Consider the following 14,784-nt stretch of genomic DNA (forward strand, 5'->3'; position numbering starts at 1 on the left):
TTAATACATCATTGGTGTTGGAGAGCATTGTGGGTCCATCGTGGTGCCTTCCTAATGTTATTTGCTAAAAAAACACTGTGTTTGCTCGCCACATTATTCAATTGTTTTTACCAGCCTGGAAAGGAAATGGAATTGTGCTCAAGGTGACTTTTAGGAACAGCTCCCTTTAGGAACACTGGCCAGACTGTTTCACTCAGTTTTGGAACTGCTTGGTGTATTTCATAGTGCTTGCATAGACTCTTCCAAGTAGTAACTTCAGATGTAATGCACAGTTCAACTCTCTAGCTGGCAAACATGAAGGCGCTAGGTAACAAAGTGAGGGAAAGAGGAAAGAAACAAAATACATCAACTTTCGTATGACAGACTGAAATCCTGAGTGATATCACAGTCAGAATGGCAGGCTCTTATGGGCTCTTTTAAGGACAACACACAGCCCTAGCAGCAGAGGATTCCAGGTTGTATCTGGTTTAAGCAAAATTATTACAGGTCATTGCAATATTGATGAATGATGCATGTTTAAACCCCCATTGCATGCCATCAGTTCTCAGAACATATCAGCCACTCTTTATGACTTTGTATATGATGAATACAAACTCTTCCTGGCCAGCTACAGGAACCACTCTGGTCATGAAACAACTACCTTTCTGACAGTATACATTACCATCCCTCTACTTAGTTTCCTATAGAGCTTAAACTGCATGGCATACTGGCAGAAGGAACAACATACTTGGGGAAAAATGATAACAAGCGAAGAGCACAGGTACGACTAAGCGAGCCTGTTGTATCATATCTCAAAAGCAAATTTGATTATTGAATGGTTTCTCTCTGAAGAAACCTGCTCTGATAAATCTGTATTTCAACTAAAGCTTAACATCTCCAGCTAAATATTTGCTATTAACTTTTTCAAGCTGCTGCAAAACCCTAAAACTGAAATCCTATGCCTGCCATGGAGTAAGTCCCCACACTGAACCATGGATTACTCGTGGAACAAGCATAAGATTGCACTACTACCCAAATCTTTTCTATGTTGTTTACTGCTTTCATTGAAGCTTAACTGCACACAAAGCTGAGTCAATAAAATACTGAAAATATAGACTATATTGGCCAGAATCCAAAGAGCTTCTTCGGGAACGCCAAAGGGAACCCGTTTGCATGCACCCAGTAGAACATTGGGCTTTTCTTTCTTTCGTCACCATATCCCTATGCTGTATCACAAACTAACACTCATGAAGGTAAAGGCACATCTGTTGGTTCCACTGACAGTTACATGTTTATTGGAGATGTGGCATAGGGTGCTTCACTGGGCATGCAAAGGCCCTAGAAAAGTTCTTTGGGTTCTGGCTCACATGCTTAGTTATTTACCATATGTAAGCCGAAAGTAACTGTAGCGTCGACAACATGCTCTGTAATGTAAATATATTTGTTCTTTTCAATGATTGTTTCCCACCCCACCCCCCTTCAGATTATAATACTCTGTTCTCTTTACCTTGGAAGTGCCTTGATTATATTTGGTAGACATCTAAAGAAATTTAAGGACCTTGGTTTTTATGGCTGCTTAAAGGTGCTCCCAGTGTTTTGTTTCCTTCTGTTGTTTTATAAATGTGTGTAGTGGAACAGCCAGAAAATGAAAAGTTTCCAATTAGCAATAATGATGCCTTGGATTAACCTCATTAACTACCATACCACCACTGTCATGTCAATACAGGATCCATTTCTAATGAAGCTCCTGCAACATTATTTGGTCCTTATATTTGACTTTCCTTGTGTTACAAAGCCATTCCACTTCAACCATTTACTGGCTACTTCTCAACACAGGTTTTTAAAACATCAGAAACAGAACTTAGTTTCTCTTTGTATTTCTTTGGATCTATTCAGTTTCAGTAGCTTTCAGCACTTACAAGGGCAAATGTTCACTATAAATTTTAGACCAGTTTAACTATTATGGTTTCACCCAAAGAATCCTGGGAATTATAGCTGAGTAGGTGGCCTGAGAATTCTCTATTAGAGCTCTATGGCACAAAACTACTGATTCAATAATTCCTTGTAGGAGCAAATATATGGTCACTGTGAGTGCAGTTATGCCCACAGTCAGAGACAGTCACCATTTTGGCATATTTCAATTGTACAAGATAGTTCCATTCTGTCTGAATAATTATGTTGTATTTAAAATATTTAGTTGGCTATTAAATTTGATTTGGTTATGGTTACTTATAAATGTAAATAACCATTGCTGCTGAGCAGTCTTCATTCAACCCACAATTGTACACATGAGGAAGCCTCGAAGAAGCTAAACTTCAAGGCAACTCTTTCTCTTTTGTGTGTTAACAACAAGGACTGCCAGTAACAAATAAGCTTCTCCAAAGTAAGAAACACGCACTCATTTGATAATAGACATCAGCACATAGGTGTTTTTATTTTTAAAAACGTACTTCCTTACACAATATATTTTAAGCTGGTCTAAAATATTAGTACCCTAGAATTGCATGGCTGTAATTAGCACAGTCACTTTTCACTCTTCTCTTCGTGTTTATTGAAACTACTGTCTGGGAATAAAAATAATCCTAATACAAAACCTTTTTTTAATGAAATAAGGGTTTGTTTGTTTGTTTGTTTGTTTTTGTCTGTCTATAGTACGATGCACTGATACGCCTTAGAAATGAACTGTTTAATACTTAGCAAACATAGGCTTTAACACTTGCTTTTTCACTTATCAACTAGCAATAACATTGCCCTTCAAGTACCTAAAGCACTTGTTAGTAATAACCCCTTTTGCTGTTTTCTGCTGTGATCGGGTTTTGTTTTGTTTTTTTAAGAATTGCTTTGTTTGTGAGTAAACTACTGAAGCTCTGTGGTTACAATAAACTGGCAAACAAGCTTATATTTGAAGATGTAAAATAATATTCGGTTTAATAAAAACTTCTGGCCAAACTTGTTTGATTTCTTTACTGACGGAAGTGATTTGTAGTCTAAAGAGATACTTGTGCTGTAACCCTAATGTTTTTTTAAACATTGGACCTTGGGCCACTTGCAGGTGGGCCACAGTACCATATTCTCACTTGCCTGCCCTGCCCCATATATGTATGTCATACATCTTCAGTCAGGCCAATGCCAGCACCAATAGCTCCTTAAAGGTAAAGTGACCCCTGACCATTAGGTCCAGTTGTGACCGACTGTGGGGTTGCGGCGCTCATCTCGCTTTACTGGCCGAGGGAACCAGCGTACAGCTTCCGGGTCATGTGGCCAGCATGACTAAGCCGCTTCTGGCGAACCAGAGCAGTGCACGGAAACGCCGTTTACCTTCCCGCAGGAGTGGTACCTATTTATCTACTTGCACTTTGACGTGCTTTCAAACTGCTAAGTGTGCAGGAGCTGGGACCGAGCAAGGGGAGCTCACCCCATTGCGGGGATTCGAACCATCGACCTTTTGATCGGCAAGTCCTAGGCTCTGTGGTTTAACCCACAGTGCCACCCGCGCTCCTTGGGTGAAGAGTAAAAATGGCTGGAAGACAAAGAAGGGGGTGGGAAAGGTATTCATACTCTAAGGGGAAAGGGTTTGAAGGAAATTACAAAGTGAGATAAGACATACAGTGGTACCTTGGTTCTCATATTTACGGTAATCTGTTCCAGAAGTCTGTTCCAAAACCAAAGCATTCCAAAACCAAAGTGCGCTTTCCCATAGAACGTAAGGCAAAATGAATTAATCCATTACAGACAATTAAAAACAACCCCCAAAACAGCAATTCAACATGAATTTTACTATCTAATGAGATAGTAATTTTATTGATCCATAAAATGAAAGCAATAAACCATGCAATCTACCTGTACTACCCAGTATCAGAAACTGGCAGTGATCTACCCATTGCCATTGGAGGGACCAGACAAGAGGGGGGAGTTTAAGTGGAGGGGTGGAAACACTCAAGCTGGAGGAACTAGGAGCAAGTGGGGTGCGTGTGGGGAAGGAGGTGGCTAACTGGATCCGGGCGGGAGGGGGGAGTTTAAGTGGGGCGGGGAGGGAGGCAAAAGTTCTCTCCCCGCGCCCAAACCAACCCCCCTCCTCTCTCCTGCATGTTTTCCGGCATCGTGATCTGCCCAGTCCCTCGCACGGTGGCACCGGGACGCGACAGCAGCACTGGAACGTGGAGAGGTGGAGGCGGTTGCTCTCGGCTGCGCTCCTAGCCGCCAGACGCTGAGCCAGGTGGGCTAGAGCCTGCTCGGGAATGCGGTGCCCACACTGCCTGCCTGGACCTCGCATGGGGTCGGGCTTCGGACGGGGGGGGGGAGGAGGAAAGGCGAGGGGGCGGGAAGGTCAACTTGCCCAGCATAGCTCCCCCACCACACGCTCCCCCCCCAAAAAAACCACCGCCCCTCTCTGCGCCATGGGGGAGAGTCGCCAACTTCCAAGTCTCCCTACTCTGGAGTCGCTTACATTACGAGGAGCCGTCCAGCTCCACTTTGTACCTAGGAAAGAGGCGCTTCCCAGCAGAGGGAAGGGAAGGAAGCTGCGGCAGTCACTGCTGGGGCCAAGCCGCTCGCTCAAAACAGAAGTGTGCACTCAAATCGGATCACGTTCGGCTTCCGAAAAATGTTCGGAAACCGGAACACTCATTTCTGGGTTTGAAGTATTCGGGTTCCAAGTAGTTCGAGAACTAAGCTGTTCGAAAACCGAGGTACTACTGTACTGCATACACACCTTACAGACAACATGCTAAGCCCAGCCTTGAGCGCTGCAGCAAAGGAGGGGGGGGCAAAAAAGAGAGGGAGAGGGAGAGTCGTGGTTCCAGTCGCAGTGCCACTCCTCCCAGCAAATGACCCAAGTGAGGTGTGATAGAACAACATTTAACAGACAACGATTTGGATTAAAAATGGCCACAACTTTATTGATTATAGGTGTAGGTAGAATTTTTGGTTCAGGCATTGTATCCGTTTCAGTCTTTTGCCAGAGGGCTGAAACCTTTTCAGGGACGTGCCAAGGAATGTGGCCTCCCCAAGACACTGATCTACTGAACTGGCCGACCTAAGGCTGCCACTGGAAGCTCTATGGTCTATCTGCAGCATGCTTGGTTTCTGGACCCCAAGACCCCTTTAAATGGAGCATCAGGGTGTATGTACATGTATCCCTATGAGGACCATGTGCAGGTGAGGCATTGTGAGGGCTTGGGACCAGCAGGCAAACACTGATGAGGACACATATCCACACACACACAAGCACACTATGTTGAAAGGTAGCACACATAGAACATATCTGCGCAGGGCTAAACTGAGGTATGGACTGAGGGCAATTTTGCTTGGGCAACTTCCAGGGTAACTTCCAGGAAGGAAAGGCAATGAGTTCAACGAAGAATTAAAAGGGATTAAGAAAGGTGGGAGCAGGGCTAACATGATGCAATGGAGTTGCATATGCCATGAATTTCAATTGGTCTGAGGATCTCGATGGAGTAATATATGCTAATCCTAATGAGTATGATCTCTTTTGCAAGCCAGTGATGTCCATGGTAGTAGAACAATAGGACACATGTATGGATCACATCACAGGGTGGATGGGGATATGCATACATCCATACACCCAAAAGCGCAACACACAACATGCTCCTAACGCAGCATGTTAGCAATACCTTGGTACCTCGGGTTAAGTACTTAATTCGTTCCGAAGGTCCATTCTTAACCTGAAACTGTTCTTAACCTGAAGCACCACTTTAGCTAATGGGGCCTCCCACTGCCGCCGCACCACCGGAGCACGATTTCTGTTCTCATCCTGAAGCAAAGTTCTTAACCCGAGGTACTATTTCTGGGTTAGCGGAGTCTGTAAGCTGAAGCGTATGTAACCTGAAGCGTATGTAACCCGAGGTACCACTGTAGTAGATAATGTTTGATTGGTAAACAGGCAGCTTAAGCAGCATGTACCAATTCCTGTGCAAACTGAGTGAAAGCAAAATAAATTTTAGCAGTCAACGAAACTGGAAACGGTCCACACATGGTGGACATGTAGAAAGGTGAAAGAATATTGGGAAATGATTTATAATGAGTTGAAAAAATGTTTAAATTTACCTTCCCCAAAAAACTAGAGTCCTTTTTGTTGGGAATAACCCTGACAGAAATTTCCAGGTGCCAGAAAAGTTTATTTATGTATGCAACAGCAGTGGCCTGTGTTTTGTTACCCCCAAAATGGAAAGTGAGCGAGGTCCCTTATAAAGAGGATTGGCAACTTAAGATGTTAGAATACGCAGATATTGCAGGTTTAACACACAGAATAAGAGAGCAAGAAGAATGTATATTTAAAGAAGAGTGGAAAATATTTATTGAATATATGGAAAATAATTGTACACAGCTGAAAACGCAGGCAGCATTAAGATAAATATCTTAATGCTGCCTGCGTTTTCAGCTGTGTACAATTATTTTCCATATATTCAATAAATATTTTCCACTCTTCTTTAAATATACATTCTTCTTGCTCTCTTATTCTGTGTGTTAAACCTGCAATATCTGTGTATTCAACAGAGTAAATAATATTTGATTGATGTAAAAGTGGAAAATTGATATGAATGGTTAGAATAAAATATGCAGGAAAGTATGATATGTAATATGAACCATGGAAGGAGAAGAAGGGAAGTCACTGGATATTTCAAAGTTTGCAAAATGTTTAATTTGAAATGTAAAAAAGGAAAACTCAATAAAATTTAGTTCCAGCATCTCTCAGGTGGGTGCCATTGCCATTATAAGAGAACAAGGGAGGCGTTCATGGTGAGTCCTGGCACTTTTTTCTAGAAAAATAGCAGTGAATATAATAAGCTAGAAACAGGATAAAATAATCATAGAGTAATAAACGAGAGAGCTAGAAGCTCAAATTGGGAATACACAATTCAAGGCACATTCTTTTCCCTCAAAGAATTCTGGGTCCTACAGTTCATCCCTCACAGAGTTACAATTCCAGCAACCCTTAACAAACTACAGGGCCCACAATTCTTTGAGGGAAATGATGTGCTTTGAATATACTTTAAAGGGTTGGTGCGTATGTAGCCCTAGATTAGAACTTTAAACTTGTTTCCCCCCCCCCCCTTCAGAGTCATCAGAATCAGATACTAAGTGAGTCAGTCTAAGATATGCCCCGGTCTTTTTCCCAAGCTCCCTGAGAAGGAGTTACCGGTAATCATATCTACGTGATGGCAAATGCCATTTCTTTGGCTTACTCAGCTAGAGACGGGTGTGGCATTTGTGAATGACGATCTGCAAAAGTTTCACTGAGAATATAGGATTGTTGTAAGCATTAAGTCACAACACAGCAATCTGCATTCGTAAAAGAAAATGACTTCACCATTATGTTTGCAGTTGAGGTGGAAAGCAGGAATTGTTTTCCATGCAAAAAAGGCTCCTTCATATTAAATTTTAACCTGGGCTCGCTGAGACTGGAGAAGTCAGCCAATACAAATGGATCCTTTGGGAAAGCGAGTGAAAAGATGTGGGTTTGGTTTTTGTGCTAGTTTGTTAATGCTAAGTTGGAGGGTATGAGATTCAAGAGGATAGAAAAGGCGGGCATTATAGTTAACAGAAATAAGCAGGGCCCATTTCATGAATCTATCTGAACTTGAGTTTTAAGCCCAGTCTATCAGTGGTACCCTCAGGGTAAGACTTTGGGGCAGTGGGACAAGTAGAACCTGGATTTAATGGCCTTACAGGGAACCCCCAATTCTGGGTAGTGTAGTTTCCCCCTCAGAGTTACAATTCCCAACAACCCTTAACAAACTACAGTGCCAAGAATGATGGGTTTTAAAGGTATAGTGATACACAGCCTTCATAAGTAGCACACATTTTTCTTTTCTCCCCCCCCCCCCCGCCACACCATCCCATGTGTTGCCACTGTTCCTACATTCCTAACATTACTAAACGGTTTGTCAACCCTGACTTTAAAAAAGAAAAAGGAAACACTATGCCCATTTGCAGTTTTTCACTTTAAACTTACCAGGCATATCCATGGCTTGGTACATTTTCAAATAAGCAAAGTGATGCACATGGCCATCTTAAGAGTGGGGCCCTGGTAAGACAATTGTCTAAAGTTACCTTAGTTTGCTATTTACAATAGTATTTACAAATGCTCTTTTAAGTTTAATAACCTGTTAAAGTTCACTAATTCACTCCTATTAAACTTATTTAAGATTCAATCAATCAATCAGTTTATTATGGTAATAGATCAGCAGTATAAAAATGGGTAAAAATGCAATAATTATAACAACAAGGTACAATAGTTATAAGAACAAGCAGGAATAAAAACAGGGAGAAAAGAGTCACTAACCAACTAGAACAGGGGTCAGCAAACTTTTTCAGCAGGGGGCCAGTCCACTGTCCCTCAGACCTTGTGGGGGGCCGCACTATATTTTTTTGGGGGGGGGGAATGAATGAATTTCTATGCCCCACAAATAACCCAGAGATGCATTTAAAATAAAAGTACACATTCTACTCATGTAAAAACACCAGGCAGGCCCCACAAATAAACAAGAGATGCATTTTAAATAAAAGGACATATTCTACTCATGTAAAAACACGCTGATTCCTGGACCGTCCGTGGGCCAGATTTAGAAGCCAATTGAGCCAGATCCGGCCCCCAGGACTTAGTTTGCCTACCCATGAACTAGAGCTTTGAATGTTACTGAAGCGATCCAGTTGAACACTTGTGAAGAAGAATCATGTGTCTGAAACACAAGATTTCATCAACTAAATGGTGGTTAGCGGGTGACTAGGGGAGGGAGTTCACTACTCTGTCCCATTTGTCATTTACGCACCTGCAAATCTCTGAGGCTGAGGCCAACCCATACATTATTCATCAGTCACTTATAAGGAGAGTTTGCTGTGGTGGTTAAGTGCACACGTGAAGGAATGGCATTCATTTCCAAGCACTCAGGAACATAACAGTGAACACACACCAAGGAACAGACACCACTGAACTCAGCCCCCGGCACTTCATTGTGTTTACAGACATGCACCTGGCCCAGGCAAGCTCAAATGCCAGAATAAAGGTGAATCTGCCATGAAGTTAAAGAACTTTATCACAGCCTGCACAATTCAGACAATGGCTGTGAGACTAAACACACTCAGTGATCACACACGGTTCTTTGTTATACATACTACATGGTAACAAAATGATAATCTTTTATTCCAACAGCTTCAGAGTTTATAATTTAACTGATCTCAACTTCGCCTCCTGCAGTTCTGATTCCATGGGGTAGTGAACCAAGAGTGAGATGCAAGCATTGAAAACAGTAGTGTGCATTACTATTGTAATTACTTGCCGTGCACATTTGTGTAAACTTTGGAGGCCTCTTGACTATAAGCTACTGGAGAAACCTGCCTACGTAAGGCATCAGGGGTCTCTGGCTGGGGACTCTGACAGCCTTACTTGTTGTTCCACTGTGATAGCCTGCAAGAGGCACGAACGGCTGGCTTGTTCTCTGTGGCAGAAGTCCTGTGGCCCAGCAGATGGGCAGAAGGTGGCACTGCAGCCACCTTCTAACCACTCAGCTAGGATTGTGTGATACAATACTTGATGAACATTTAACCAATATTATACATTTATCAGTGTACCCTTGATGTGTTACAAAAATGTGACATGCATAATCAAGCACAGTAGCATCCTCCCATCCATCAATATTCCTCACCTTTGTCATTTATATATATATTTTTGAACACCCTTTTTTCCCTGCTCCTCCTCCTCCAGTCTATTCACTTTTCTTCCTCTTTCTTTCATTTTCTATTAATTTAAATTGTGTCTCATACTTCCTCAGATGAGCACTTAGCAGCATGCAAAGGGTTTATCTCATTTTATCCTCGCAGCAGCCCTGCGAGATAGGGTTGGGTGAGAGAGTGTGGCTGGTCCAGAGTCACTCCAGTGTTACCCATTTCACAGCAATTTCTCTGCTTTCTTCTTTCCTTCACATCCTGCATGTTTCCTGGGACTACATACAGTCACAAAGAAGTAAGCAAGCTTCGGGATTCCTCAAAACTCTTCCTCCGGCTGGAAGGTTAAAGGCGAGGAGTGGGGAGGAGATGCCAGGATGTTTCTGGGAAAGATCAAAGTGCCTTAAGCTTAAGGTCTTCTTTTTGTTGGTGATCTGGAATTTGGGAGAGTAATAAGAGAGAGCTGCGTAGGTTTTCTCAGAGTGAGGCTCTGCTGGATGCAGAAAGGTCTTAGGCTGCGAATCCAAGGGCGGACAAACACCCCTTTCCTCACTTTCTCGCTCCCTCGGAAAAAAATCAAAGGCGGGAACGATTCTGGAGAAAGGCTGCCTTCCGGAGCCAAAAGCCTCTGCACCGGGTAGGGCCGTATCACACAGAGCCAGAGGGCGGGGTAGCTCCGCGCACCCTCCAGGTGAACCCTCCCAAAGCGCTACACTCCGCCCCTCGACGGCTCGCCTTTCCTGCCGGAGCTGCCGCCGGCCCCATTTTCTTATCACCAGCACCGGGGGAAGGAGCAGGGATAGCTGGACGCCCGCAGCGAAGAAGGCACCGAGACTTCTTCCTCTCCGGGCGGGCCGCTGCTTCTGCTGATTTGGGATTCGGAGCCGGAGGGGAGCAGCAAAGGGTTCTCGCCATGGCTTGCCATCTCGGACCTGGGATTTTGCTGCTCGTGGTGAGTTATGAAGCCCACCCGGAGTTTCCCCACGATCAGATTTGCCCGAGAAATATATATGGGTGTGTGTATGTGTGTGCGTGAGTGAGTGTGGAGAGAGCTTAACTTTCCCAGTTTTCTTCCGCACTTCGAAGCATAGGGAGGGAAAAGGTCGCCCCGCAGGCGAGTAACATGCTTGGCGGCTGCTTGGCGGAAGGGTTTTTGCTCCTGGAGCGCAGAAGCGCGCGCCACGCCCGGGAACCTAGGCGAGGAGGTTGCGCGGGGGCAGGAATGGCTGCGCGCCCGCCCGGAAACGCCCCTCACCGAGGGGCTCTCGGGGTCACAACCGGCCTGCGGGGGTCACAGACTTCGCCTTCGAGGGAAACGTTGGGAAATGGGTGGCTTGGAGGTTCGGCCGTCGCATGGGGGAAGGGGATTCCCCACGCGCGCGTTCGTTGGTTTTTCTAAAAAGCGCAACCTGGAGCCCTGCTTTTATTTCAACCAACTTCAGGGGGAAGGTTCTATCAAGGGGTTCGACTTGGCGGGGAGGGGGACTTGACTTGCCGTCTGGGTGGCGGGAGCTGAAGCCCTCCAGGCAAGTTGCCTCTAGTTTGGCCGTCTCTCCCAGTTCCGCCAAGAGCCTTTTTGGGTGAGGGGTGGAGCGACAATAATAATCTATTGTCTGGTCGCCGCCAGGTAGCTATGAAGGAAAGTCTTTGTAAATAGGAAAGTAACTGTAGGAGTTTTTGTTGTTGTTGTTGTTTTACTTTGTTCTAGCTGTGGTGTTCCCTGCATGACATGGAGATCTACTGCCAGGCATTAGACAGTGTGGTGTAGTGGTTAGGTTGTGTGAGGCCAAGGAGCCATCTGCCTTGCATGTGAAAGGGCCCAGGTTCAATCCTTGGCTCCTTCAGGTAGGGCTGGGAGAGGCTCCTCCTGCCTGAATCCTTGGAAAGCCACTGCCAGCCAGGGCAGACAGTACTAGGATGAACTATAGTCCCGTTCAGTAAAAGGTAGCTTCTTAGGGTGGAGACGACCCAAGTTCGAATCCCCACTTGGCCAGCAAGCTCACTGAATGACCTCTCAGCCTATCCTACTGCACAGGGTTGTTGTGAAAAAGAAAATGGAGGGGAAGTCTCATGCAGGCTCCCTGGAGGACAGGCAGGATGTAAATGTAAATATTTTATTTTTTAAGTGATGGAATGGCCATATTCAGAAGCAGTATGCACGTAGAGGGCACTGTTGGGCAGAAATCTGTTACCTTCATGCCCTCTCTGTGAGCTGCTTGGTGGAATCATCAGGTTGGTCACTGCAGGAAACAGTGAGTGGTGTTTAATGCTAGTCTCACACAGAGTAGACCCATTGAACTTTATAAACACGACTCAGGTTTATTAATTTCAGTGGGTCTGCTCTGAGTAGGGCTTAGTTGAATACAACCCAGGATTCCAGACTAGATGATGAACACTTGGTCTGGTTCACTTTGGACTTCTCTTAGGTTCTTATGGTTAAGAATCAATATGTGGGCTAGCAACCAGTAAAACATTTTAAGCTAATCATTTAAACTAATACCTGGTTTACTAGTAGTACATATGAAAAGGGGTCTTAGTGAACCACAAGCTTAAGATGAGTCAATAGTGTGATGCAGCAGCAAAAAAAACCCCAAAACCACTAATGCTATTATAGGCAGCATCAACAGAAGTATAGTGTTCAGATCAAGGGAAGTAATACGTAGTACCACTCTATTCTGCCTTTTTCTGACCACACCTGGAGTACTGTGTCCAGTTCTGGGTGCCACAGTTTAAGAAGGATATTGTCAAGTTGGAACATGTGCAAAGAAGGGCAGCCAAAATGATCAAGGGTCTGGAAACCAAGCCTTATGAGGAACGGTTGAGTGAGTGAGTCAGGTATGTTGAGCCTGGAAAAGAGCAGGCTGAGAGGGAGATATGATAGCCACCTTCAAATATCTTAAGGGTTGTCACATGGAAGATGGAGCAAGCTTGTTTTCTCCTGCTCAGGGTAGGACCTGAATCAATGGTTTCAAGTTACAAGAAAGGAGATTCTGACTAAACAACAGGAATAACTTTTTGACAGTGGAACAGACTCCACCAGAAGGTAGTGGACTCTTCTTCCTTGGAAGTTTTTAAGCAGAGTTTAGATGGCCATCTATCGTGGATGCTTTAGTTGAATTTCCTGCATTGCAAGGGGTTGAACTAGATGGCCTTTGGATTCCCTTCCAACTCTGTTTCTACTTTTATGGGCATTTGCAAGATTGTAAAAGCAATGGGCAATTGTAAAAGCAATTAGTGTTTTCTCTGGCTTATGCTGCCCCAGATAGTTCAAGATCTCTCTCTCTCTTAGAAGAAATAATTTTTTCCTCGCCCGCCTACTGCTGGAAATACCAGACACTCAGTTCCACATCTTTTATCTTATTGAAGATCATCTTGAAATAGACAAGTTTGGAACGGAAACCACTCCTTCCTCAAAGTAATAATAATAATAACAATAAACCATTGTTTCTGTCAGCTTTGCAAATATTTATTTATTTTACAAAATTTATATACCTCTTGATTGTAGCATGTGGTTTACAAGAAATATTAGAATTGCCAATTAAAAACAGTTCAAAGCAATTAAAAACATTTTAAAATAATTAAAATTATCAGGAAAATACAGCAGATTAAAACACTTCAGTATCTACATGTCTGGAAACATCTATTGAGAGCCAGTGTGGTGTAGTGGTTAAGAGCGGTAGTCTCGTAATCTGGGGAACCGGGTTCGCGTCTCCGCTCCTCCACATGCAGCTGCTGGGTGACCTTGGGCCAGTCACACTTCCTTGAAGTCTCTCAGCCCCACTCACCTCACAGAGTGTTTGTTGTGGGGGAGGAAGGGAAAGGAGAATGTTAGCCGCTTTGAGACTCCTGAAGGGGAGTGAAAGGCGGGATATCAAATCCAAACTCCTCCTCCTCTTCTTCTTCTTCTTCTTCTTCTTCTTCTTCTTCTTCTTCTTCTTCAGTGGTGTACTTTGCATAGGAAAACTGAACCCAGGCTTGTCCTGACTCATATAAAACTTTGAGGAAATGACAAAGATTCCAGAAAACGGTGTTGGTTCCTACACATCTTGTGAAGCAATAGACACCATGCAACCACCATTCCTTAAATTGTCCCTGGGGGAATTTGTCTGACTGGTTTCATTTAACTTGCCCTGGAACATCATACTGATGTCATGGTTCAGCCCTAGAAAAAATGATGTAATGATAAAGAACAGAATATACTTCCCAACATATACAGAGAATCCCTACCTGTAGACAAGTCACTCTTGCAACTTGCTGATGGGAATGATGATTCTCCACTGCCCTTTGACACCTGAAATGTATATTTTCAGGACCCACCTTATTTTTTGTGACTGCATTTTTGTAACTTCCTTCCAATAGAGATTCAGCAGGTTTCATCCCTGCTTTCTTTTAGATGTCACATAAAAACAGTGTTATTTAGACAGGCCTTCAAAGCATTTTTCATACTTGGTTGGGAGCCGTCCAGAGTGGCTGGGGAAACTCAGCCAGATGGGCAGGGTATGAGTAATGTATTATTATTATTATTATTATTATTATTATTATTAATCTTGTTTTAACATTTTGTGAATGTTTTATTGTAACATCTGTATGGTGTGCACCACCCTGAATTTTTAAGGAAGTGTAGCTTGTAAATATTTCAATAAAAATATGTATACATGATATGGATAAAGTGGGCATAGACTGCCTCCCCCACCCCTTACACTATAATATAATTTGTAGTAGCCCCTTGAAATTCATTGGAAGTAGATTTGGGACGCGGGTGGTGCTGTGGGTAAAACCTCAGCACCTAGGACTTGCCAGTCGTCAGGTCAGCGGTTCGAATCCCCGCGGTGGGGTGCGCTCCCGTTGCTCGGTCCCAGCGCCTGCCAACCTAGCAGTTCGAAAGCACCCACGGGTGCAAGTAGATAAATAGGGACCGCTTACTAGCGGGAAGGTAAACGGCGTTTCCGTGTGCTGCGCTGGCTCGCCAGATGCAGCTTGTCATGCTGGCCACATGACCCGGAAGTGTCTTCGGACAGCGCTGGCCCCTGGCCTCTTTAGCGAGATGGGCGCGCAACCCCAGAGTCGGACACGACTGGCCCGTACGGGCAGGGGTACCTTTACCTTTACCTTAGATTCAGG

The 14,784-nt window shown here is 44.1% G+C and overlaps 1 protein-coding gene across 1 annotated transcript in view; it reads left to right on the top strand.

Moving 5' to 3' along the window:
- Positions 1 to 14,784, top strand: part of LOC310767357 (uncharacterized protein) — a 73,602-nt gene that overhangs the window by 32,739 nt on the left and 26,079 nt on the right. Inside the window, exons 17-19 of the mRNA XM_083624223.1 lie at positions 677 to 760; positions 8,148 to 8,200; positions 10,246 to 10,615. Coding sequence (XP_083480349.1) covers positions 677 to 760; positions 8,148 to 8,200; positions 10,246 to 10,615 — 507 coding nt within the window. The remainder of the gene's footprint in view (positions 1 to 676; positions 761 to 8,147; positions 8,201 to 10,245; positions 10,616 to 14,784) is intronic.

Source organism: Podarcis filfolensis (genome assembly GCF_964270895.1).
Source record: "Podarcis filfolensis genome assembly, chromosome: 7".
NCBI lineage: Eukaryota > Metazoa > Chordata > Lepidosauria > Squamata > Lacertidae > Podarcis > Podarcis filfolensis.